The 26,021-nt window shown below is 45.3% G+C and overlaps 3 protein-coding genes and 1 long non-coding RNA gene across 4 annotated transcripts in view; 2 read left to right on the top strand and 2 right to left on the bottom strand.

The window, feature by feature from the left end:
* Nucleotides 1-3,815: 3,815 nt before the first annotated feature.
* LOC120421498 (uncharacterized) lies at nucleotides 3,816-5,133 on the bottom strand. Its single transcript, XM_039584717.2, has 3 exons — nucleotides 4,955-5,133; nucleotides 4,625-4,904; nucleotides 3,816-4,568 (listed from the first exon to the last, which is right to left on the bottom strand). Exons 1-3 carry the CDS (start codon nucleotides 5,095-5,097, stop codon nucleotides 3,945-3,947), a joined length of 1,047 nt encoding a protein of 348 aa, XP_039440651.1. The 5' UTR covers nucleotides 5,098-5,133; the 3' UTR covers nucleotides 3,816-3,944.
* A 434-nt stretch (nucleotides 5,134-5,567) lies between these two features.
* On the top strand, nucleotides 5,568-6,391 carry LOC120421505 (uncharacterized). Its single transcript, XR_005605991.2, has 3 exons — nucleotides 5,568-5,700; nucleotides 5,760-6,192; nucleotides 6,253-6,391. It is a non-coding gene; the product is annotated as an uncharacterized LOC120421505 (long non-coding RNA).
* Nucleotides 6,392-8,766: 2,375 nt separating this feature from the next.
* Nucleotides 8,767-10,010, top strand: LOC120421520 (uncharacterized). The gene is made up of 3 exons (XM_039584738.2): nucleotides 8,767-8,974; nucleotides 9,039-9,318; nucleotides 9,372-10,010. Exons 1-3 carry the CDS (start codon nucleotides 8,832-8,834, stop codon nucleotides 9,993-9,995), a joined length of 1,047 nt encoding a protein of 348 aa, XP_039440672.1. The 5' UTR covers nucleotides 8,767-8,831; the 3' UTR covers nucleotides 9,996-10,010.
* Nucleotides 10,011-10,307: 297 nt separating this feature from the next.
* Nucleotides 10,308-26,021, bottom strand: part of LOC120421484 (transforming growth factor-beta-induced protein ig-h3) — a 28,783-nt gene continuing 13,069 nt past the window's right edge. The window contains exons 4-8 of the mRNA XM_039584703.1: nucleotides 13,136-13,300; nucleotides 12,804-13,071; nucleotides 12,225-12,741; nucleotides 11,084-11,799; nucleotides 10,308-11,018 (exon numbers count right to left, since the gene is read on the bottom strand). Of these exons, the coding sequence (XP_039440637.1) occupies nucleotides 10,542-11,018; nucleotides 11,084-11,799; nucleotides 12,225-12,741; nucleotides 12,804-13,071; nucleotides 13,136-13,300 (2,143 nt within the window). The 3' untranslated portion in view covers nucleotides 10,308-10,541. The remainder of the gene's footprint in view (nucleotides 11,019-11,083; nucleotides 11,800-12,224; nucleotides 12,742-12,803; nucleotides 13,072-13,135; nucleotides 13,301-26,021) is intronic.

The following is a 26,021-nucleotide window of genomic DNA, read 5'->3' as shown; positions in this document are numbered from 1 at the left end:
TAATGTTGCGAGAAACGAACGTTGAACAAATTGGAAATTGGTTGATTTAATTATTGATCTTTTTAAAGATATAAATGATGATGAATGAAATTTTAACGAAAAAGCATTCAAATACTCATAAACATCTATTGAGAATTATTACAAAAAATTGACTTGAAATATGTAAGCTTCAAGTATTTTTTAAGGATTCTATACGGAATTAGTGTTGATTTTAAAAATCCTTCTATTCGTTTAGTGTCACATACAAATCTAATTGAATTACTGTTCATCAAATCAATTACCCTGATGGGAAACAAATCAAATTTAAAACTCCATTGTTTAACCATAATGGCATCAAGTTTCAAACTTCCTCAGCGTCATGGTACTGGTTCAACATACGATTATGATGGTGCCATTAATTAGCCTTTCGCGCCTAAACCACGCAAAGACAATCATGTTCACCGTGTTATACTAACCGCATGGCCACCACAAGGTGGAGCATAAAAACCGTACTCAACCTACAGAGGGAGGAAAAAGCCCATCGGAAGAGGACGATGCGCGGTTTTTGAAGTGTAAATACTACAACCCGCAAAGGAAAATTATTTCTCCATTTCGATTATACGCCAGAACGAGCGCTGGAAATGGTTTGCTCGCTGTTGCTACAATTTACATTACAGAAATACGGAAAAGAAGTTTGTTTTTTCTCGGAAAATCGTCTCTTGGCATCCCTGCTAAGTATCGCACATAAACTTGAACAACAGAATCGTAACATAACAAGTGTCGCGGAAATTATGCAATCCCATCTGAGAAAGAGCAACCACATTGATTGAAGCGAACTTCATCCATCGTCCGATTGATAACGGTGTATTAACCTTATTAGTTCTGTGTGTTAAGTCCGATTCTGCCTGTCTATAAATGATGCTTTTCCTAGATTGCGCAATGCTTCTACGTTAGGTGCTACTTTTTCCTGTACCTTACGTCATTCGTTGTGCACTTCTTATCATAAAAATAAAACGAAACGATGTTCATTTGCCACCGAGAGCCGGCTACCGCTGCCAAAGTGGATGTTTACTATACTAGTAACAGGTTTTTAAAAATGTAGGCTAGTAGTAGCAATGTTTTCACCCCGGCAATTTACTTCTTTCCTTGCCACTCCGCATTTCCCCGCTTGGGATACAGGCAGCATCAGCTGGTCAGTCGGTGGCTCTACTAAATACTAGTTTCCCATCAGCACCGAGTTAGTTGGGCTGGTTATGCTACTGGTGAGTTAATGTGTACAACATAAGACATGACATGTGGCTGTGTAGATGACGAGTTCACGCAGCGATTGAGTTAACGCGTCAATGAGTCAGTAAGTTTATGGTACTTCGCATACATGACGTCATACATAATTTTAATTAAGCTTCCGTGTAGTTCTGAGGAAACTGAACTGCGGGGTGTATAGGGACAGGAAACGTTTGTGCTATTAAGGACTTAATTTTGATTTCATTTTGATTCGATCTACAGAAACGAAAAAACGAAACTATTGGCACTACGCCCCCCGGGGCATGGCCTTCCTCTAACGTGGGATTTCTGCTCCAGCGCCTCTGACGAGACAGGAGAAACCGGGACCGACGTTTTACTTCACCATCCAATAGAAGCTCAGTGGATAAGGCGGGAATCGAACCCGCGTCTCATAGCATCATCGGGATCGGCAGCCGAAGCCGCTACCCCTGCGCCACAAGACCCACATGATCTACAGACAAATTCTCAAAAAAATCAAGTATAAGTTTTTTTTTAGGATAATATCAACATCATAGAGGTGTAGGACAACTTTATGAAAAGGAGTCTAAACAGTCTAATTTAGTTTAAAACGTAACGCCTTAGCATTAAGAGAGATTTCTATGTATTGGAAGTAAAAAATAATAAAAAAAAACGAACATAACATTTAAAAGATAAGCATTTTTGGAACTAAAAAAATATTCAAATTTCAAGGCAAACCTCCAAAATTCTGAATAAAAAAATATCACAAAATGCTGTATACATTGTTACAGCTAAGCTACTTCCGGAAATAAATGAACCTATGAAAATAATGTTTTTTCTAATATATTGTGTCATTTTCCGATGTGTGGTCCAAAAATTCGAAATTTGCAAAAAGTATATTTGACGAAACTTAAAATAAAATTTTCAATTACCTTAGGACAGCAATTTTAATACTTAATTTATATGTGCCTAAACAGTTCATATTTGGATTTTCGACTTGTTTTAGGGCCAACTTAATATTTATGTATACAAAAATAAAGTAGACAGATTCTTTCGTGACGGGCCAACGTTTGTACGCATATGTTTACAATTTTTCAATTAAAATATGTGGGAAAAGGTACCAATATATACTCCAAAATACTCAGGGAATGTGCAATCCAAGATGGCGGGCAATATAGCGAAGCTAGAATTTTTTTCAGAGGTATATCAGGCAATCAACAAGTAAAATTTGACTAATGTGGGGTCGCTGAATTTGAATATGAGCCATAGAATACTCCAAAGTACTCAGGAAATGTGCAATCCAAGATATATTGCATTCACTGAGTACTTTAGAATATTTTAAGGCTTATATTCGAGTTTAGCAACCCCAAGTTAATTAAATTTGATCTGTAGACTGCCAGTTACATTTCTGTATTATCTTGAATTTCACGTTCCCTGAATACTTTGGTGTTTTCAAGAGACCGTATACGAGTTCAGCGATCCCAAATTAGTTGAATTTGACTTAACTAGTCAATTGAATTTAAAATCCTTTTTTGTGGTTTTTCCATTCAGCCGCCATATAAGACGCCATCTTGAATATCTCGCTTCCCTTTGAGACTCAGGAAAATCAACAGGCAAATTTGGATTCAGGAGGGCGCATTAAGTTTAGATCGATCTAAAACTGGTCTGTTACACGATTTGCTTCTAAATACGATTAATGAGCACCTTTTTTCGACCAAAAAATTGGCGTGACGGGACAACGCAAACTTGCGTCAGTCGTAACTCTGGTTCCTTGTGACCAATTTTCGAATTCTAAGAAGAATTTGTGGGTTTTAAGAATACAAAGAGAATCCGAAATATGATTCAAATCCGATTTCACGAACCATTGCAAACTAAACAATCGTGACAGAACAACGCTTCCACATACCCCCTTTTTAAATTTCATGTTTAATTACACCTACACCCACAGAATCTGCTTTAATCAATAAGAGGGCTTATAAAAGAGTGATTTTACTATAAAATTTCGTTTAGAATGATTCAATATTTGCATTCCATCCATTTTGCCCAATTTGAGGAATTATTTTAAAAAGCAGGCAAAGTTAAAAATTTCCAGCATGCATACATTTTACAACTTCTGCTCACAGTTCTGGAATCTGGGTATACCATCATCAAGGGAGACATTGGGTCTGGGGGAGAGATTGGGTGATACAAATTTCAGCATTTTTGTATGACCCAATGTCACCCCTGATAACGGTAACCTTGAATTTGGTAAAATCTAATGAAAAGACATTGTAGCCCAAATTATGCTCTATAAAATGACTAAAGAATTTTGAAGAGTTATTTGTTTTGGTAATAATGCCAGCCTACGTGCAAAAATGTAAATTACTCTTACAACCCAGAATCAAGCTTTTATAGATAACTTTGCACGGGAGCGTCCATAACCAAAGCCATGTTTATGTCAAAAGGTTATCCAGTAGCCTTTTCTCCCAAATATGAGCCTGATTGGTTGAAACTACAATTTGTGAGAGTCATTTTATCATTGTTCTTCGTGATTATACCCTACTATGGACCCAGAAAAAACATAAAACCTATCAATTTAGAGTGAAAACCATGGGTTAAAATTTTATATCATTATTTTATATAATTTCATGCAAATATTCTGTGACATGTTTTGATCATGCAATATTTCTAAAATCGAAACATTTTTTTTTTAATTAAAATGGTTTTTAACAAGTTCTCTTGAATTATTTCTTCACTGAATTTATACCTTCCCAATAACGTTGCAATTCAACACCTTCCCAGTTAAAATGCTCAATTTTCGGGAACACACTCTGTTCCAAATAATTCAAAACATTCCGCTCCTTTTCAGTCAGACCACTGAAAAACGCCTTCAAATTGATGTCCACCAAATGCTCCGTTTGTATTCCCGCGAGAAACGTGGCCGGTCCGTCAAGTTGAATAAAATGATACATGGCTAGTTTGCCCAGTTCAACTCCTTGCTGCTTACAGTACTCGCTCGCCTCCCAACAGATCTGCTTTGTATGCTCATGAGCCGGATGCCACGATTGAGGTCCCGCATTGGTCAGCATCCCCATGGCATGACCAGCAGCACAAACTATCCCCAAGTTGTTTTTCTCGAAAAATGGAAGATATTTTGCTAACGAATCATCAATCAGTGTGTAACGGCTATAACTAAGAACAGTATCAAAACGTCCAGGAGCTCCGGTTATTCCTTGTTTAAGAACGTCCAGAGGATATCCTGTTATTCCAATGAATCGGAGCTTTCCTTCATCTCTCATTTTCTCCAAAGTGGGCAAAGTCTCATTCCATATGACACTCAAATCAGGTGCAAATTCCACATCGTGGATCTAAAATGCTCAAAAAATAATATCCGCTTAAGGAATGCACTACTCCAAATAATCACCTGAACCACATCCAGATAACCCACTCCGAGCAGCTTCAAACTTTTCTCCAGGCTCTCGCGCGTCTTTTGGGCACTGTGGTCGAACATGCGCGCGTAGTCCTTCTCGTAACGGGCCACCTTTGTTGCAACGTAGTACGCCTGACGAGGCACATCCTTCAACGCCTTTCCAAGAACCTCTTCGGAACGACCCTGACCGTAGAAGGGGGCCGTATCGAGATAGTTGATTCCTTTGCGCAACGCCAAGTGTACCGCACGAATGCCTTCCGTTTCGTCGAATTTTCTGTAAATATTCAAAGTTGGATCATGGAAAGAACTTGTTGTGAAACTAACCCAAAGAGTGCACTAAAGGGTGCGGATCCGAATCCTATTTTCGATACGCGTAGCCCAGTTTTTCCTAATAAATTATACTGCATTTTCCGGACACTTTCTTCATCGTGAAAACCTTTCACAAACGTTGCTGGCAACTGATCCATGTTGAGTGTAGATGAAAACTGACGACTTTCTGACTGATTTTATAAATGTTCATCGAAGAAGTTATCAGTATTGCGTTGAGTGTTTATTTTGTGATACAGCAAAAATGAAGCGATGAACTCCCAATAGCGGACTAGCTATTACAAAGCACTATATGTACCTACACACAAAAAAATATTATGTTAATGACAAAAGTAACTTACTTTGGAATTGAAAAGTGGTTAAAATTTGCTACATTAAAAGTGTTTTTCTTGTTTTGAAAATGAAAACTTTTACTGCTACAGTTTTTGAAAATCTCCTTGCTAACTGATTTAAAAGTTTTAACTTTTAATTCGACTGTATAATTTCTTTCATTTTGTCGTTCTCGTGAAACCGTGTACGTCTAAGTCCAAAATGTAAACAAACGTTTAGGTGATTCCGGTGGTTAGTGAGTGGTGGTCCACGACGTCAATCAAAACAGAACGCGTCCGCAGCCAGGACTTGAACGCGGATACCTTCGAAGGAGGATGGTGCGGAACAAGGTTGGGGGATTAGGAGAAAGTTGGTTTTCAAAAGGATAAGGCCAGCTTCCTGCCGGATCTACAGCTGTTTTACGACCCGAATGGGTAAGAAGGAAGCTTGGGTGTTTTATGGCGTTTGTTTTTGATGTTGTTTGTTTTTGTAGGACGCCGTGTATGCGGATGTGAATTTGCACCGGTTGTATTCGGTGGTGGTGGCCCGGGGTGGGTAGACGAGATTGAAGTTGGAGCAGGTTAATGCATCCGCTTTCTGAACAAGTACGATAAAGTAAATTTTATCGGTGAGGAGAAGGATCCGACGGAAGAGAGAAGCGATCGGAGGTGGTCAGCGCGGATGTTGCACTCGGTGCCGGCGGTTTACGACCACCAGCAGCATTATGTGCCGGAAGTGATGACGGGACACTGTGGGATGTCCTGAGGGTCCGCAGTCTATTTCTCGGTGCGGGACATGTTTGACGAGTATTACCGAGTAAAGCCGCAGGTCCTGAAGCTGTCGTACTCGGATTACTTCTAGAGGTTGGAGCGATATCCGACGAACCTGATCAAGAACATCTATCTGGAATACCGAAGAATTCACCGGTGAGTATTGAGAATGTGTTCAGTGTCTAGCCAATTTAATTTACTTTCAAACTCTTTCAGCAACTCCCGCCCGCAAACGCTCAACTCGCGACTGCGCAGCTTCGGCCGGATGAACTGGCAACATCTCTGTCATTCTCGAAGGATGACCAAGTGATCTGGAACTATCGGTTCAGGCGCTTCACTACCCAGTCGGAAAACGTCGACTTCCTTTCCCGAATCAACACCCAATGGCCAACTCCTCCAAGTCTGTCCTGATGATGGCCGGCAACGAGACCACCCTGTCCTCTACATCGCTGTCGCGCTCCAAAATGAAGGCCGCGACGTTAAGCAGCATAAGTAGCAGTTTTGATATTAAAATAAAAATAAAAAAAGAAATAAAATCCATCACTTTTTCTTAAATCATCACTGTAATGTGAAATGTTATTTATTGTTACCATAAAAAGTTTCTTCTTATAATAAAAGTAAAAAACTTTTACCGATACAACGATTTTGTGCCAGAAATGCATGGTAGTATCAAAAACTTTCCAACTTTTAAATGAAAAAGTTTGAACTTTCTACGAATATTCACCAACGCGAACTTTTAATCCAACGAACGATCTTTTTAAATTTACAGTATTTTTTCTTTGTGTGTACATAAGAAAAATATGAATTGCTGCTGTTTTTTTATCAAACTCTGTCCCAAGCAAATCAACAATCTAAAGAACTGAATTCTAATTCTTTTCCAGAAAAATACATAGCTTAAACTTCCGCGGTATAACTATTTTAAGAAACCTAACGCGTCCATAAATATTTGCTTGCTTTGTATTAATCAAGGCAGATTTCTTATAAAACATGACGATAAATACGCAGTAGTTTACTTCAAACTTCTGCTGTGTTGCTGTAATAAAGAATTTATAGTATATTTAAACTGTGCTTCACACGTTATAGCTCCCGAGTTCGTCAAGAGGTGTCGGTTGTTTATAACTTCAAGATGAGGTCAATAACAATAATGACTGTAATTAAATAATGATGATTTCAAAAAGAAAATAATATAGTTTAACACATTAGTACTGTATGATGATAAAAATAATATAATACATGCTTTAAAAGCACTTATTACACCGTGCAACATAAAATTGTGCTTCAAAGAGCATGATGTGGAAACCTGGGGACCTCAACCAACCAACCAAAATCTGTATTTCTGGAGACTTGAACCGCATGCTTTTACACTACACAACTCGAATCGCAAATTATTATTCAACGATGTTATTGGTTTTGATAATTTAAATTGAAATATTTTCGAATCAGAATCGAAAATATGGGCTCAATCTGACCATAAGCCATTAAAATTTGACTGAGAAAGTCGTCAAACTGTATGGGAAAATGTAACTGTTTCAGTTTTTGAACTCTGGTGGGCAAGTAAGTAAGTCAGAATAGCTTTGATTCCATCCACAATAGGGTGACAATAAAAAAAATTACGTCAGGGATACCCTCTGACTAGATTCATTTGGCTAAAGTAAGTATCTGTGCCAATTTTGAGCCAAATCAGTTAAGGCGTAAGGGTCACTTTTTATAGTTGAAATTTATATGGGAAAATCGCAAAAATGTATGCAGAAAAACATCGTTTCATTTTTATTCTGCCAGGTGGCGCGGGTCTCGCCCAAAATTGTCTTGTAGGAAATTCAATTCTCTACAACTTTGCCCAAGAGTGCAAAACGATCAGAGTTTATCCTGATTTTTGGTGATTTTTTTAGTAAAGGTATTTTCTTATATACTTCCTATAGACCCCATATATCCTTTCAAGTATATAGGCCGATTTATTTTCATCGCATTGCTAATAGCTCATCAGGATCAACTCAGATCTTCTTGCACCCTTCGACAAAATTGAAGGAAATTAAATTTCCTACAAGAATCTCACACTTGGACAATTTTGGGCCACCTACTGCCAAAATCCTGAAGCGATGTTTTTCCCCATACATTTTCGCGATTTTTCCCATATAAACTTCAACGATACATAGCAACCCTTTACCGATTTGGCTCAAAATTGGCACAGTTACTTAGGATCGAGCCAGGGGGTATCTCTACATTTTTTCTTGTCACCCTAATCCACAATCAACTTAGAATTCTTTTGAGATTTTTGAAAAAAAAAGACAAATTGAATAAACAATTTCAAATATTTCAAATGACTGCAACAGCCTAACTGTCCATGCGATGCTATAAAACTTAATAATAAGCTTAACTTACTGAGCTTTCACCACTTACCATGGTGGTACACCATGAATGCATGTGTTGAATGCAACTTCTCTTCCATCTGACGTTCTCTGGTTTGGGCGGATCGCCTCAATTTTGGTTGAGATTTGTTTGGAACCAACGTTCTTTGCTTCACTTGTTATATGTACATCAGTGTTATCAGTGGTGTCCTGAATTTTAAATTTGATATCAATTTAGTATCATGTATTGCACACAATCAGCGAGCTTTGATTAAAAAATTCAAGATAATTATCAAGTTATAGTAGCACTTGGTGTATGCAAGTATTTCAAGCCAGTGTTTTAATTTACCAAACAATTGAGCAGCATTGATAAGAAGTACCTACATGGGACAGAAGCTATAAAAAGACTATCAGTGATTAATTTAAAATCCAGCCAGTCATCATCTATCCATGGAGCAGTTACCACCAACTTTTGTGAATGGTTTTCACGATGAAGAAAGTGTCCGAAAGATGCAATATAACCAATTTGGTCGAACTGGCCTCCAGGTTTCTAAAATATCCCTTGGAACCGGTACCTTGAGCAAGTTTTACGGGTAAGATATCTTCTAAATGATCATTTTTCTGAACGCAAAAATATACAAATACATATCACTTAAGGGATCTCGATGCAGCAACCGGCATAAAGGCAGTCCACCAGGCACTGCGCAAAGGAATCAACTACGTTGACACGGCTCCGTACTACGGCCAGGGACGCTCCGAGGAGATTCTTGGCCAAGCGTTGAAGGGTGTGCCACGCCACGCGTACTACGTTGCCACTAAGGTGGGACGCTACGAGCTGGATTACGAGAATATGTTCGATTACAGTGCCAAAAAGACACGCGAAAGTGTGGAGAAAAGCTTAAAGCTGCTTGGAGTTGATTATCTGGATGTGGTTCAGGTTTGATGTGATGCAGATTAAGTTTCCATTATTTTCATCAATTTCTATTGTAGATTCACGACGTTGAGTTTGTGGAAGATCTAAGCGTGATTTGGAACGAGACCTTGCCCACTCTAGAGAAATTAAGAGACGAAGGTAAACTCAAATTCATCGGAGTGTCCGCGTACCCAATGGATGTCCTTAAGAAGGTGATTGCCGGAGCACCGGGTCGATTCGATACCGTTCTATGTTACTGCAGAAACACGCTGATCGATGATTCGCTTAAAGAATACATCCCATTCTTCGAGGAAAACAAGCTCGCCATAATTTGCGCTTCCGGTCACGGTTTGGGCTTGCTAACGAACGCGGGACCCCAGCCATGGCATCCGTGCCAAGATCAGACAAAACTGATCTGTCGAGAGGCGAGCGAATACTGCAAACAGCAAGGAGTTGAACTGGGCAAACTGGCCATGTATCATTTTGTTCAACTTGACGGTCCAGCTACGTTCCTGTCCGGAATGCAAACGGAGCATCTGGTGAACATCAATTTGGAGGCATTTATCTGTGGATTGACCGTGATTGAGCAGAATGTCATGGAGCATTTGAAAAATAATGTATTCACTAAAATCACCAACTCAAACTGGGAAGGAGTTGAAGTACAGCGTTATTGGGAGGCAATGAAAGCTCTCAAAAAATGAATGTCGACATTGTGAACATTAAATGTTTTTTTTTTTCTTTTCATATAAAATATATTTATTGATGGAATGCTTCGAAATCCATGCACCTTAGCCAACATCATGCAGTTATGACTCAATGCAGATTCAATATTTGTTGTAGAGCTAATTGATTTTTTCTGTGTATTATAGATTTGAATTAAAACTCATTTTACATCATTAGTTTGTTTTTACAAGTCTTCATAAAATTCAGTAATTTCAAAGTTTTGGGAGGTAGGTGGGGTTTTATGAAACAGGAAGAAAAAGCACGTTAAATACAAAACATCAAGAACGAGGAGATTTCGATAATTTTACATCTTTATTTCGTCATTGTATAAATATGAGATTTATTCGTTTCAATCACTCATTCTACAGTGTTTGTGTTGTACAGTTCCGTACTTGTTGAAATAATTAACAAGCAGAAGTGATTGAGTTCGTAGAGCGAGACACTTTAAATAATAAACTTATTTAGATAATCAGATTATTTCGGTGCACCTCACGCAAAGATAAAAACTCCGCGCATCCGCGTTCTCACTTGAAGAAGAACGTGAGCGGACGGGCGAAGCTGGGGAATCCCTCGGAGTCGGCGCGTCGTTTCTTCTGCACACTGATCACATCGTTGATCTCATGAATAATTCCATTCTTGGCAACAATATCACATTTGGTTACGCCTGCATTCTGCACCTGGGGGCGGCGGTCGCGGTTCAGCTTCAGCCGCTGCTGGTTGATGGTCTCGATGGTGCGGATGAACGGCCAGTTGGACTGGACGATTCCGGCGCAGCAGATGACGTCCGGCACGATGTGCGACCTGATGACGTACTCTAGCTCTTCGGTGTTGTCCATCGTTTGGTCGTACCACTCCTTGACCTCGAGGAAGACGTCGTTTTTGGGCACGAAAATGGTGAGACTCTCGTTAGAGGCGTTCAGGAGGTCGGTAAGGTTGGCCTTTTCGACCAGCGCCAGGAACATGCTGTACTCGGGGTTGGTTTTCAACGCATCGAACAGATTCTGCAAAGAGTTGGGGGGAAAAGATTAGAATTGTAAAATGCGGGCACAAATGGGGTGAAATTTACCGATTTTGGAGATTCCAGAACCTTGTCGACCTCATGCACAACGGAACCACAAGTCTCATCATCGAAGTGCATCAACCTAGCGCAGTTTACCGTCGCACGGTTCAGCACGTTGCTGAATACGGGATTCGTGGTGTACAGATTCACTCGCAGGTCACTTCCGGTGGCCGTTTTAATCATGTTCTCCTGCAGATCGCACGTTTTGATCAGTGGTTCCGCCACGTGGTATTCAAGGAACTCTTTGAGGCGAGCGTTGTCCTTCAGACTCTCCGGATGTTCCTTGAGTTGCTGAATCCAGTACTGTCCAGCCTCGCTCTGCTCGAAAGCCTTGTCCGAGGGAATGAAGAACGTTCGGTTGGTCATCGCATCGAACTCGTCCTCCAAACCGGCGTCGTCGATGAGCTGCTTGAAGATGGTCAGATTGCGATTAGCCAGCGCGTTCGAGATGGGCATTCCGCTGTCCGTCGGCAGCACGGTATCAATGATGTGAACAACGCCGTTCGTGCCCATCAGATCGGTCTCCTCAATGCCGGCGATGCCATTGATTCTCAGCCGCTGCATCTTCTTGTCGGACGTCATGTCCTCGGTTTCGCTCTTGGCAATCGAGGCAAACTCAAACTCGAGCTTCTCGCTCAGCAGATTGTAGGTCGACGTCTTGACACCGTTGATGGCCGCCAGCGAGCAGAACGTGATGTCCAAGATGTGGTTCTTCAAGATATCTGTGGGAGAGAGAACGCAATCGTCAACCTTCGACCGGCGAAACTAGACCCATAACTTATTGGAAGTACAACTTGCGGAAGCACGCTGCTGAGCCAATGATCTGTTTATTTTTCGAGTCGTGGAAACTTTAACAATGCGCGAAATGATTACCACGCGAATAGCTGAGAAAAATGCTCGCAGGTCAGCATTGTGTTTGACCAAGCATCCAATTAAAAGCGTCCAACAAGTGGTCATCGAGTTGAGTCGTTTAGAAAAACCAACTCAATCTCAAGAACCATAACGTCGCATAACCAAATGACGCCCATACTAAATTGCTATTCCAGCGGCGTTCCGTCTGCGCGCATTATTAAGAATGGCCACTCCAGTGGAGCATGTAAATGAAAGATGATGAATCATCGGTCGTTACTGTTTTGTTTCAACTTACTTGTGGCACAGCCATTTCCAGCCTTCAGCTTTCTACGAATGTCTTTGTCCAGCTTCAGGAAGGCATCGTCGTTGGGCGCAAACACGGTAAAGTGCTTATCATCTCCAACCTGCTCAAGCGTTTTGTCGAGGCCAGTCTTTTCGAGAATCGTCCTCAGCACCGTCAGATCGTCGCGATTGCGAATGATGGTCATGATGTTGTTACGCACCGGCATCAGCACTCGATCGGCCACATGGACAATGCCCTTCTCGGAGACACGGTTCAGCTTGACCAGCGGCGCACAGTTGGCAGTGTACCGGTAGGGATGGTCTCCGCTGCGGTCCGAGGGCGCACGTGGGAAGATGTTGATTCGAATGTTCGTGTCTGCCAGTTCCGTCTTCAGCAATTGCTCGTTGCTAACGTCCTCAATGTGGTACGATCCGTTGACGGCGTGCGCCAGAATCAAATCACGCGCGGTCATTCCGGAAGCATCTGCCTGTCGTTTCGCACGACCCGAAGGGTCAAACGCAACCAAGTTCTACGGAAACAAAAATCAACCCATTAATTACACCACACAATCAAAAACATCAATCAACTCACATTCTCCCACATCTGCTCGGCAAACTTGGTGTAAGCGCCGTCCGGGGTCACAAACAGCGTCAGGTCCTTCTCCAGCAGCGACTCCAGTCCGCTCTTCTTCAAGGTCGCCACAAACTCCTTGGCGCCGAGACGCTCCGCGGTTTCCGCCATCGAGTACAGGTCCACCTTCTCACACTGCGCATTCGGGGGTCCATTACGCGGCCGTGCATAACCGTGACAGCACTGGCGGGTGACCTTAACGGTGCTCTTCTGGCCATTATTGTTTTTACTAGTGGAGAAAGAGAGGAGAAAGATCAGAAACGCCCCCGCGTGCACCAAGCTTTTAAACTTACACCGATTTGCAGACGTGCTTGTTCTTATGCTCGGCGCACGACTCAAAGTTCAGATTAATAAAGCCGAAACTTTGGAAGTTGCCGCCGTCCACCGCGATCTCGGTGTTTTCGGAGTCGCCGTCGACCTCCTCCTGCTGCTCTTCACGCTCGACGCACACGTTTTCTCTGCGGAAGAAGAAACGATTCGTGAATGCTTAAGTCCGTAAGTGGTGTGCGGTTGATTTTTTGCGCGATCTTAATTATTCACTCGCTTTGAAATTCAGCCAACGTGCGCTCATAAAAGTGTCGTAAAAGATTTAACAGCACACTAAATTGGGAAGGGACACACTTACATCCGAAGATTTTAGGCCAGCGTTATGGTTAGGTTCCACTCCTTAAATATAGTGAGCAATACTGTTTGGGCACACTGCCCAAGGAAAAGTAGATTTTTTGTTTTGTTTGCACCTTTATTTTCTTGGCCCGTTAAAACGGCGGACAAATTTGATGGCCCTTCTGGCAACCCTGTAAGCAGAGAAAAAACAGAATAAACCGAACCTTTGTTAAGAGAAGTCGCGCGGTGTTTTTCTCCCGTCAGAACCCCTCCATTTTCTCGCGATTTTTCAAAAGTGTTAAACTGAGCTATCGAACATTTTTTGGTCCGTTCTCCCGGATATTATTCGGAGAATTTGGAGCTGGTTCCCGGTTCGTGAGTGATTAGCCCGGTGCTAAGTTCGGCTGCGGCCAAAGTGAAGTCGGTTCTTGTGTCCGTGGCACAAGTTCCGGGAAGTCGCCATCTTGGGCGAAGTGGACTCTTGGGTTGGTGCTACGCCACCAAGAAAGTGCGTGCCCGTGGCACGGAAGTTTTAGAACCAGTTGAGAACGCTCGACTGTACGGAAGTTTGGGGTCGGCGCTACGCCACCAAGTGTGTGTGTGTGTGCCCGTGGCACAAAAGAAAAAAGCACGCCAGTTTCGGCGGACAAACGTTTGTGTGTGTGTGCCCGTTGCACACAAGGAAAAAGTGGTCGCCATTTTGGCGTAGAAAACTGACGCCGGTTGCGATCGGCTGCAGTAGTGTGCGTGCCTGTGGCACGTCGAAAAGGACGCCATCTTGGCAAGTGCGAAAAAAGTCCGTCTCTGCGCGAGACCAGTGAGTGCGAAAAAAGCAAAAGTGGCCATTGAAGAGGCAAAAAGTGTGCACGGATGAGCGACCAGCAGACGCCCACGGGAGTGTCGACCGGAATTACGAGGAGGAATATTCTCGACGCTCTGACGGGGTCGAAAGGAAGCGTGGTGAAAACCGTCGCCCAGCAGAAAGCCGATCAAGAAGCCCAGCAGAAGAAGCGCAGGATGGAGAAGAACTTGGAAGCGTTGGAGGATCGGCGGGACATGCTCGTCGAGAAGTTGGAGCGGATGAAAGGTTCGCTGGAGGAAGTGACGGTGAGTGTCCACCTGCTCAAGCTCTACGAGGAGACGCTGCGGCGTAGCGCGGACGATTACGACAAAAACTACTCCGACATCATCGTCCTGCTGCCAAAGGAAAAGAGAGCCGAGCAGCGTGGGAAGTACGCGGCGTTTGAAAAGCTGCACAGTACCGTGTACGAAAAGTTGCAAGCGAGGATCGCCGAGTCGGAGCTCACCACGAAGCTGTTGGAACTGCCGAAGGCACCCGCCGCCGCAGTTGCCCCTCCACAACCTGTCTACATCCAAGCCCCAGCGCCAGTCCCGCACCTGCAAGCTCCGTTCCCTACCTTCAACGGCAAACCGGAGAGCTGGTACAGTTTCAAGAACCTGTTCCAGAGCATTATGTCTCGCTACACGAACGACCCCCCAGCCATGAAGATTCTGTACCTCCGGAATGCGCTCGTTGACGACGCCAAGGACAAGATCGACCAGGACGTCGTAAATAATAACGATTACGACGCGGCCTGGAGGATTTTGGAGGACGAATACGAGGACAAACGCCTCATTCTGGACACGCACATCGACGCCATTCTGGATTGCCCGAAAGTCGCCAAGGAGAGTCGCGGCAAGTCCATCTCCAAACTGGTCGAGGTGTGTGCGAAGCACAGCGAAGCTTTGGCTGGTCACGGGTATCCAGTCGAAGGGCTAGCCGAGCTAGTGATGGTGAACGTGATCTACAAGAAGCTCGACAAGGAGACGCAAGAGCAGTGGGAGCTGAAGATCGGCAGCGGAGCGTTGCCAGACTTCGTGGAGTTCATGGAGTTCCTGCGGGAACGTGGGCGTGTTCTGCAGCGCACAAATCGCTCCCAGCAGCAACCAGCGCAGCAGTCAACAGTGGCCCCAAGCAAGCAACGCCAAGCGTTCGGACAGAAGTCCCAGCCCCTGCTCAAGTCGTTCGTGCAGGCCACAACGGAAGTGTGTGGCCACTGCAAAGAGGATCACCCGATCTACCGGTGCTCGACGTTCAGAGACCTGAGCGTACCGGAGCGCAAGTCCGTTGCCACCAAGGCAAACTTGTGTTACAACTGCTTGAAGGCGAGACACCGGGTGAGTGATTGCGAGTCCAAGACTCTGTGCAAGGTGCAAGGCTGCGGCCGCAAGCACCACAGTCTCCTGCACGACAGTGCCACCCGAAGCAACCAAGGTCAAGTGAAGAAGGAAGAATCGAGCCAGTGCCTGCCAGTGGCATCCTCGGTTCCAGCGGGCGGTCCAGCAACCGCTCCAGTGCAGCAGAGCAGCGCGGTGTCCCTCTGTGCAAACGTCGGCGGTGCGAAGCACCAAGTGCTGCTGTCGACGGCGGAAGTGATGGTGATCGGCCAAGCCGATTCCACTGTCAAGTGTCGGGCGCTGTTGGACTCGGGGTCTGACAGCAACATTATCACCGAGAAGTTGGCGAACAAGCTTAAGCTGAAGATGGATCGCGTGGACTTACCGGTGAGCGGCTTGAACGACATCCAGACCCGAGTGAAGTACGTGCTGTCCACGAAGATCAACTCCTGCGTGAACGCCTTCGCCTCACCCGTGTTGGATTTCCTGGTCGTACCACGCATCACGTCGAACCTTCCCGTGGTTGAGATCGACGTCGCATCCTGGCCCCTGCCGCCAGGACTGCAACTAGCTGACCCAAAGTTCCACACCCCTGGAGAGATTGACCTTATCATCGGCAACGAAATCTTCTTTGATTTGGTCAAGAGCGGTCGCGTCAAGATCGGCCGCAACGCGCCAACACTGGCCGAGACGGAACTCGGATGGGTCCTAGGAGGAGCGGTACCGACCAGAAAGGCCAAGCCATGCCCGCGTGTGTGCCAACTAAACCACTTCGAGGAGGAGCTGAACAAGACGATGGTGAAGTTTTGGGAGATCGAGTGCGTCCACCCAGAGACCGACCTGACCGTAGCTGAGGCTGCCGTCGAGGAACACTTCCAGCGCACCCACTCTCGAGACGCCGAAGGCCGGTTCGTCGTCCGGCTTCCTTTCAACAACCAGAAGAGTCAACTGGGCGACTCGTACAACAACGCGCGGAAGCGCTTGGACAAGTTGATGATCTCGTTGGCCAGGAACCCAGCCAAGCGTGTCGAGTATTCCGCGTTCTTAACCGAATATCTCACACTGGGCCACATGAAGGAAGTGCAACACGTGAACGACGGAGGTTACTACATCCCACACCACGCGGTGTACAAGGCCTCAAGTTCGACCACCAAGACAAGAGTCGTTTTCGACGCTTCGGCGAAGACCACGTCTGGTCTGTCGCTGAACGATACTCTGGATGTTGGGCCCACAGTGCAAAACGACCTTCTGTCGATCATCCTGAAGTTCTGCACCCACCCGGTCGTGCTGACTGCCGACATCCCAAAAATGTACCGGCAGGTCAGGCTGCACCAAGACGACTGCAAGTATCAACGGATTTTATGGTTGGATGACGACAGACAGCCAAAGGTCTACGAGTTGCAGACGGTGACATACGGCCTCGCCAGCTCACCTCACCACGCAACAAGGGCATTGGTTCAACTGGCCACGGATGAAGGCAAGGATCTCCCGCTAGCGGCGCGAGTGGTCAAGCGAGACAGCTACGTCGACGACTTCCTGACCGGTGGTTCGTCCGTCGCCGAAGTTGTCAAAATCTACAAAGAACTGACGGAGCTGCTGCGCCGAGGAGGGTTCGGCGTCCACAAGTTCTGCTCGAATAGCACCGAGGTGCTACGAGCGATCCCAGCTGAGCTGCACGAGAAGCAGGTTGATTTCGGGGAGTCCGATGTCAACAACACAATTAAAACCCTCGGACTCATTTGGAACCCGCTCGAGGACTACTTTGTCTTCCGAGTGCCCCGACCTAGGGGGGTGCCACTTCGGTTCTGGCGGGTTTCTCGCGTCTGAAACTGCTGAAACTGCGTGATCGGCTCCGTCGGCTCCAGATCCGATCCGAACCCACGATTTTTTTTCAAAGCAAAGTTAACTTAATCCATATGAGCGTGTACCACTCTGCTGAGCTGTCAATCGTTTTGTTTATATTTTGTTTTTCTCCAGTTTCATGGTGAAGTGCGAACGCAATCAAGTAAAAAGGTGGAGGAATGTCCGCGTAGTTTGGGCAGCTCGATCCAGAACCTGTTAACGTTCGTGGCCGCATCAACTCCAGCTGAAGCGAATCTGGGTGCTGCACTGTGAGACATTTTTCCAGCTGCTCGGCAACGAGCGCATGTTCCACAGCAGCAGCAACGTAACAACACCATCAACGAGCGGTTGGCCATAGAAAACAGTCTGACCGATCCGGAATCATGTCTAAGCGTGGCCCTGCTGATGACGAGCGAGGCACTGGCGGAAGTGGCTTGTGGATTCTAGCAAGGCAGCGAACAGCCAGCATCCCGGTAAAAGTCTTGACGGGGAAAAGGTGGCGACGTTTGGCAGATGTCGCCGAAAAAGGTTCGTCAAAGATTTAGTGCAAAAAATGAAAACGATTATTTTTATCATAGCCTTTATTTGTAGATTCTAACGTGGGACGATAAGCACAAGCCTTTGGAGCAGTCACCCGAGATAACCTACAGAAAAACAGAAAAGGTTGTGAAAGTATAGAAACTGCTTTGGAGGCGTAGCAGGTATCAGCGATTGGTTCTGTCGGAGTGCAAAGAAGGTAAGAGTAAGCCCTCGATAGTGACCGGTGGAATATCTAGTATTTCCCTCCACAGATCAAGTATCTGCCCACAACTTGTTCGTCCTTCCGGTGGAATTGAAGCTCACCGAACTCTCCGACAGCGACGGATAGAAGCAGATCGCCGACCGGATATTGATCATCGTGGAAGGATCTCCGTCGCGGAGGCGACACGGTTGTTAAAACTGTGAAAATTTCACACTTTCGTAATTAATACAGTACATTACCTCAACCCGCTTGATCGCACTCACCTCCGACCGGAAATGGCCAAGATCACCTCAAATCGGCGGGCGCCTATCCCTCTACAGCTACTCAGCCCACTCGAGGAGAAGAAATGCAAAGAAGGCGCAAGGTTGCCATCGCCGTTCTGTCTTTTACGGCTCGTGCCTCTGCCGAGACGGGAAAAAGGAGGCATGTCAAAGAGGAATCCGGCGCCACTCCAAGTAAGGTAAAGGTCAAGGTGGAAGCCACAAAAAAAGTCCTGGGGTCAAGAGAGAAAAGTCTAAGGACGCCACCCGAGCCCCGCCAAGAAACTCCGTCAAACGCTGCCACCGAGAAGAAGACCGCGCAGGGGGCCCGAATTCAGATTCGACATTCTGGACACAGCTTCTGCACAGTCCGGCTCGCGTGATGCGCGTTCAGCTGAAGGTGATGACCAACGCGGCCGCCGGCAAGCAAGTGCTGGTCAAACGTGATACGACGTACGAGCCGAAAAATGACGACTTGACGGAACTGGATGCCTTCGATGTACTGGATGCCTAAAAGTACAATAATTGCTTTTCTTGAATGGTTTTGGTGGCAATTACAATTGAATTTATTGTAACATTTTTGTATTTGATGCGATTGTAAAAAAATAAAGATTTGCTGATTGAAGCGCCAACGATGGCGTTCAAATCGGCCATCTTCGCGTGCAGACCCAGCTTGCACGGCTCGAACCATCCTAATGAGTTCCAGCTGAGCAACGTAACGGGGGTACCTCGCTGGTCTAAGCTTTTTCCGGATTTTGTTCTTCACGTCGGATTCCAGAAAGCGTTGCTTTCTCTTCGGTCCCTCGACTAGGCCGGATTTCAATGGATTCGGTCAATTGACGGCGTCCAAGCGGTCGTGCTAAACGAACTCGAGCAAGATACGATTATCGTTGGTCGTACGATGGAGGTCAAATCTTATGAGAAGATCTCTGGAATGTCTTCCGTAAACTCATTTGAAATGATGACCGGAATCATGGACTAAGACGCTTGGGACAAGCAGGCCTTCGGCGGCAAAGAATTCCCGGATTTGATCGGTTGTGCGCTCGACTTGGAAGGTGTTCATACGAAAAAAAAATTGACAAAGGCTAATTTAGATCGTCGTCACAGATGGGATTTTGGTCTGTTAACGAGTGCCGTGCTTGGGGACATGCTTGGGAACGGCACGTGCGTCGCAGGGTGACGGAACGTTCTAAAGCCTCGTCTCAGCTACTCTACGATGGCAGCTCTTAAACGGGAAGTAATTCATCCAAAAAGATAGGGGTTTAAGTTAGTTTACATATGTTTTACTACGATCGACTGTTTACCGCAACGAGACCCAGTTTCGAGAGGGCAAGCTTCAACCGAAGACAGCCAAAGTAACCAACATTTCGTCGCGGACGTTCCTTCATTCGATCCGCATCCTGCTGCACTTGAGCTCGCCTTTGCTTCCCGTGACCTGCCTCTTAGCCTGTTGTGCCCCATCCAACAGAACGATAAACTTTCTGTTACGTGCTCTTGCGAGGTTCCCCTTCAAAATCCCCACTGCCTTCGGTACTTGCTCAAGATCGATTCCGGAAGTACCCTCGGATGGGACACATGCTACCAAGATTTGTCCACGGTGGGAATCTTTCCCTCGAGCAGCTGCCGTAGAACTTCCTCCTCCAGAACCTTGTCCTTTACGCTGGCTTATGCGCGCTACTCCGTGTGGACCCGGCCGTGCGAAATCCTGCTCCCATAGCTTCCGCACTACTAAACTCCATCACAACATCAGTCAGATTCAACCTGGCCACGGTGTTAACGCATGGTCCAAGATTCCCCCCGGAACATCAGCTCAACCGTCGATCCGTCTTCTCTCCCAAAAACGGTGCCAAAGCTAATCCAATTGACCAAGTTCCATTCGTACTATTTTCTTGGCTTCTCAAGCAGCATCCCCCGGAAAACCGAAGGGAATTGGCCACAATAAAACCATCCTGTTAGTTCGCGGCCACGTTTGATAAATCGAAACAAAATATAAACAAACAGCTTGAAGTGTCAAAACGTCAAATTCTGCACTCTTAAAAAGTTACCCATATTTTGTTAAAAAGTTGGAGCGGGTTCCAAAGTTCCGAAGCCGATCCAAATCCGCTCCGAAAACCTGAAGTGGCACCCCCCTAGGCCCCGACCCATCAACGAGAAATGGACAAAACGAATCATGCTGTCAGAGATCTCCAGCCTGTTTGACCCCTGCGGCTTCCTGGGGCCGATAATCACGCTGTGCAAGCTGGTGATGCAAGACGTCTGGGTTCGTGCGCTAACCTGGGATCAACCACTTCCTGTCGAGCTTTCACTGCGGTGGAGGCTGATTCGAGTGCAACTGCCAGCTATCAGCAAGATGCGGAAGAAGCGATGCCTGATCGCCCCGGATGCGGTGAACGTGCAACTCCACGGCTTTTCGGACGCCTCAAAGCGAGCATACGGTGGTGTGCTGTACATCCGGAGCGTCAACAAGCGTGGCGAGATCAGCGTGTGCCGAGCTGCCAGCAAATCACGAGTGGCTCCACTCAAGGAGCAAACAATCCCCCGGCTGGAAGCGTGCGGCGCAAAACTGTTGGCGGAGTTGACTCAAAAGGTCATGGCCGCCCTGGAAGTTCCATTCGACGACGTGGTGCTTCACTGCGACTCCAAGATCGTTCTGTGCTGGCTCAAAAAACCTCCATCGGCACTGAAGCAGTTCGTGTCGAACCGTGTAGCCGCAATTCAGAAGTTGACTCGAGAGTTCACGTGGCGTTTCATCCGATCGGAACACAACCCAGCCGATGTGCTCTCCCGAGGAGCGCTGCCGGAAGACCTGCTGGAGCACGAGCTTTGGGAGGACGGCGCACCTGAGTTGTGGGAACACCAGCTACCAGAGGACCTGTCCGAGCCGTTCGACGAGTCCCAACTACCAGAACTCAAGCCGGCGATCGTCCTGACGGTCGTCAACCCGAAACCAGCGATCGACTTTACGAGATGCAGCAACTACCGACGACTGCAGCGGTCGTGGGTGTACGTCGAGCGCTACATCAACCTGGCGGTGCACAAGCGGCGCGAAACATCTGGCATCTCGGCGGACGAGGTGGCCCGAGCAGAGAAAACCATCCTTGCGGTGGTCCAAAAGCAAGCATTCGGTGACCTGTTGAAGCTGCTGCGGTCGAACTCCAACAAGCAACACTCGTGGTCCAATCTGGCGCCGTTCCTTGGAGAGGACGGTCTCATCCGAGTCGGTGGCCGTTTGAAGTATTCAGCGATACCCTACGACGGCAAGCATCAGGTGCTCCTACCTGACGGCCACCACGTCACGAAGATCCTGGTTCGCAAGCTGCACGAAGAGAACTTCCACGTTGGCCAAAACGGACTGTTGGCCATCGTTCGCGAACGCTACTGGCCCTTGCGAGCAGGTCTGCTGATCAAACAAGTCGTTACGAAGTGCCAAATCTGTCGCAGACAGAACCCAAAGCCTGGTAGTCAGTTCATGGGCAACCTACCAGGATACCGGATCAACCCCGCGCCACCTTTCTCCAAGGTGGGCATCGACTACGCTGGTCCGTTCATGCTGAAGACCGGAGGACGAGGATCAAGGCTGCAGAAGGCGTACGTGGTCGTCTTCGTATGCATGGTGGTGAAGGCCATCCATTTCGAGCTCGTGACCAACCTCTCAACCGACAACTTCATCGCCGCGCTGCAGCGATTCGCTAGCCGACGTGGGCTCCCCAGCGACATCCATTCGGACAACGCCACTTGCTTCGCCGGTGGCAACAACGAGCTTGCAGCCCTTCGAGAACTGTTCAACAGTCAACTGCACAAGAACAAGCTGGAGGAGTTTTGCAGTCTCAAGGGCATCCGCTGGCACTTCATTCCACCGAGAAGCCCCCACTTCGGAGGGATTTGGGAGGCGGGAGTGAAGTCCATGAAGCACCACATGAAGCGGGTCGTCGGCGAGACCAAGCTCACGTACGAGGAGATGACGACGTTCCTGGCACAGACGGAGGCCATCCTCAACTCCCGGCCCCTGTGCCCGATGTCTGAAGACCCGAACGATTTGACGGTGCTGACGCCGTCGCACTTCCTGATCAGCCGGTCTGGAGTGGCTCTACCGGAACCGTCGTACGCGGATGAGAAGGTCGGACGTCTCAGCAGATGGCAGCACATCCAGTACATGCAGCAACACTTTTGGAGAAGATGGTCTGGCGAGTACCTCCATCAGCTGCAAGGACGACCGAAGTGGAACGCTGGAGTGAAGGAGTTCAAGGTTGGTGAGCTGGTCCTGCTGATCGACGAGAACTTGCCTCCGCAGCAGTGGCGGCGCGGACGGATCGTCGCTACACACCCCGGAGAAGACGGCGCTGTCAGAGTGGTGACAGTGAAAACTGCAACGAGCGAGTTCAAGCGAGCAATCACCAAGGTTGCTTTGATGCCTTCGGTTGAGCCTGACGCCTCAACGGGGGGAGAATGTTTGGGCACACTGCCCAAGGAAAAGTAGATGTTGTGTTTTGTTTGCACCTTTATTTTCTTGGCCCGTTAAAACGGCAGACAAATTTGATGGCCCTTCTGGCAACCCTGTAAGCAGAGAAAATCAGAATAAACCGAACCTTTGTTAAGAGAAGTCGCGCGGTGTTTTTCTCCCGTCAGAACCCCTCCATTTTCTCGCGAATTTAAAAAGTGTTAAACTGAGCTATCGAACAAATACTGTATACGATATTCCATATTATTTATAAATACTGAATTGCTAGAATTTCCAATGAGGCTCACTATCACTGCCCATAAAATATGCTTTAAAAAAGTTCATACAAAAATGTTGGTTCAAGCGCCATTCTTCTTAATCCGTTTCACCCTCAGTCTGAGAGCTTTTTCCTTTCAGATGGGTGTTCTACTGTCCCTATTCGGACTGCAGTTCCATATCATTATCATACTTTTCATTCCATCCAAAACTAAGCATGCGATTGCTTGCTTTGGAAATAATACATCTTACCTTTGAATCAAAAGGATTTGATTTTTGCCTCGCATCATCATCTTCTAAGATAAATACTGACCAAATTTCTTATCCTACTAACAAACTTTCAGATTCCTGGCGTTTGTTGGATGGAAGCATATCTTAAAGAGGTTGCCCTAGTAACAACAAGAGTAACTAACATTCCTGTCAAGATCTACAAACTGACATAGCAGGCGCCGCTGGAGTCTAACGGCTGTCACCTGTTTGCACACGTGTTCAATTTTTGGTCATCTCTTCAGTATTTTATTTTTGCAATTATCTTGTTTTGTTTAAATTTGTTCCTGATAGTAGGGGAAATATGCCCATTTTAAGCCTTATAAGCGGAAGTGTTTGAATGATGCTGGATAATCTGGATTGTTCCTTGAAATTCACTAAAACCAAGTACACCAACGAGTACAGCAACTTTTTGTGAACATTTCTGTTTATTTTCACTTTTATCAAAAGTTATGCTATTCCTTTTACGAGCATTCAAAAAAAATATTTCAGAAATTCGTTCTAATCAGTCGAGTGCATTGGGCCACGCCCATTTTTCTATTTTCAGCTTAGTTCTTTTTTTCTTCCAGGTCTGCTTAGTGCTGCCAAAATTGATGAAATTTTAAGCGAACACTCACGAAAAGTAGCATTTATAGCGAAAGTTTCCTGGCAGCACTTGCTCACTCCAACTGGCGCTGCACCAGCATGTTGGTGGTGTTGGTGGCCACCCTTTGGTCTTTATTTGCCTTCGCTCCTCGCTCGGTTTTCTTCAGCCTTCGATTGGAATGGGTATTCAAAATTCAAACGTCAGAAGACTTAGCGCCTTTGTTTTTTTGATGGTGCTTGCTAATTATTATTATTATTTACATTTTTCGGGATTATTTTTCAAGTGAATGACTAACTAATGTGCAAAAGAACATGTTGTCGGCAGTGAAAGTGAAAAGATATTGATGGCGACTTTTGTTAAGCAGTTAACCTCTGATCTTGCGTGTGGATGTGTGTGCCACCAAAATGATGAGAAATGGTCTCGCAAAATAGAAATTATGATCAAAAGTGCATTAAATTTGATCTTTTTGGCCAGTAAGTGGCATACATTTGCGCGCTTACTCGAGGCGGTGCTGTTGCTGGTAAGTTTATAGCTTTAATCGAGCATCAAACTCTCCATATGACGAAGATAGGTGTTTGATTAGAAAGGGTATATTTCCCCTATTTGGCTTATTCTACCAACTCCTATCATTATCTTTTGCTTTACAGTATGGCCCATAAAAAAATGCGACTTGTGCATATTTTCACAGAAAATTGGTTCCATTCTAAAATGTACTTAACAAACTGATTTTTTTATGTATCATGGTGTTAGTTTAGTATGTTTTGAAGATATTTTCATGACAGTTTTATGCAGTTCGCCAAAACTGGGTATTGGTGGGCTACAACAATGGATGTATTTTTGGTACAAAATTTACCTTTATTTAATACCTTATATCTTAAAAACGGAACAGTTTAAAATATCCAACCCTGTGCAAAAAGCATCGTTAGAAGTCCCTCTTAAATACGCCCAATCGAAAAAGTTTATAAATTTTGATAAAATTAGGCATTTTAGAGAAACATGCCATTTGGGTTATCATCTTGAGTGATTCGGTCAAAATAAATTAATAACTTAAAACCTATTTCAATGGCTCTAAAGGGTGCCCAACGGCTCTATACTGCTAAAAGTTGTATCAGGGGCATCTGTTAGAGTTAATTACCATCATTTGATGCATTATTTTTTTCCTTAAATCATTGCAGGCTCCAAAAACTCAAAAAAAAATTAAACATTTTCAGAATCGGGATATTTCCAAAAAGTTCACTGTTTTAGTATAACTGGTTAATAGAATGCGTAAAATTCAGTGTAATTAATTGTTACAGCTCTCAAAAACAGTAACCGTGAAGGCTGTTTACTTTTTAATCCATACAAAAATCCACAGGGTGCTCTTCAGAACGATCAACATAGAACAATCATTTTTCCTTTATATGGCCTGGGCTGGAAGCAAATTTGAGAATTTTAAGTTTAAATGTGCTGTGACATTTTGTATAGCTAAAGAAAAGATTTTCAATGTATTATTTGTTTGTTTGGAACCTATTTAACATGTACACATGCTACATACAACATAAATAGTCAAAACATGCCCGATTTCCACCTAATAACAATGTCGCATTTTTTTATGGGCCATACTGTACTTGTTTTTCCATGTTTTTAAAGTCACTTTTTCAATTTTTTGCTTGTTTTTCACATTTTCTACTATAGAATGTAGAATTACACTGACCTACAAAACATAAAGTTTGGGGTCCCCAGAAACACGTGCACTGTGAATTTTGAAAAAAAAATAGACAGGGCCGAATGGTTTTTCTACAAAGTTTGTATGGGGATTAAGGGTCACGAGGTCTATTTGGGAGGGGGGATATTTTTTGAGAAATAGCAAGAAAACTATTTTATGCATATGAAAGTATGGAACATCCCCTTTCATTTTCCGGGTGAACGAAAATCTTTGGTCGGGAAAAATTGAAGTTATCATCGTTTGAAGTTTTTGAACTTTTTTCCTATGGGACGAAATTTCGCC

The sequence above is a fragment of the Culex pipiens genome, chromosome 3, assembly GCF_016801865.2.
Source record: "Culex pipiens pallens isolate TS chromosome 3, TS_CPP_V2, whole genome shotgun sequence".
NCBI classification, from domain to species: Eukaryota; Metazoa; Arthropoda; class Insecta; order Diptera; family Culicidae; genus Culex; species Culex pipiens.
Note: the sequence above shows the minus strand (reverse complement) of the source record. Positions and strands in the feature narration are given on the sequence as shown.

Bases quoted from the DNA above. Each gene is read 5' to 3' on its own strand.
- LOC120421498 (XM_039584717.2), bottom strand. From the start codon at position 5,097: ATGGATCAGTTGCCAGCAACGTTTGTGAAAGGTTTTCACGATGAAGAA. The intron at 4,905-4,954 runs GTTAGTTTCACA...GAATATTTACAG, and splicing joins CCCTTTAGTGCACTCTTTGG to AAAATTCGACGAAACGGAAG. The intron at 4,569-4,624 runs GTGATTATTTGG...TGAGCATTTTAG, and splicing joins GTTATCTGGATGTGGTTCAG to ATCCACGATGTGGAATTTGC.
- LOC120421520 (XM_039584738.2), top strand. From the start codon at position 8,832: ATGGAGCAGTTACCACCAACTTTTGTGAATGGTTTTCACGATGAAGAA. The intron at 8,975-9,038 runs GTAAGATATCTT...ATATCACTTAAG, and splicing joins ACCTTGAGCAAGTTTTACGG to GGATCTCGATGCAGCAACCG. The intron at 9,319-9,371 runs GTTTGATGTGAT...TTTCTATTGTAG, and splicing joins ATTATCTGGATGTGGTTCAG to ATTCACGACGTTGAGTTTGT.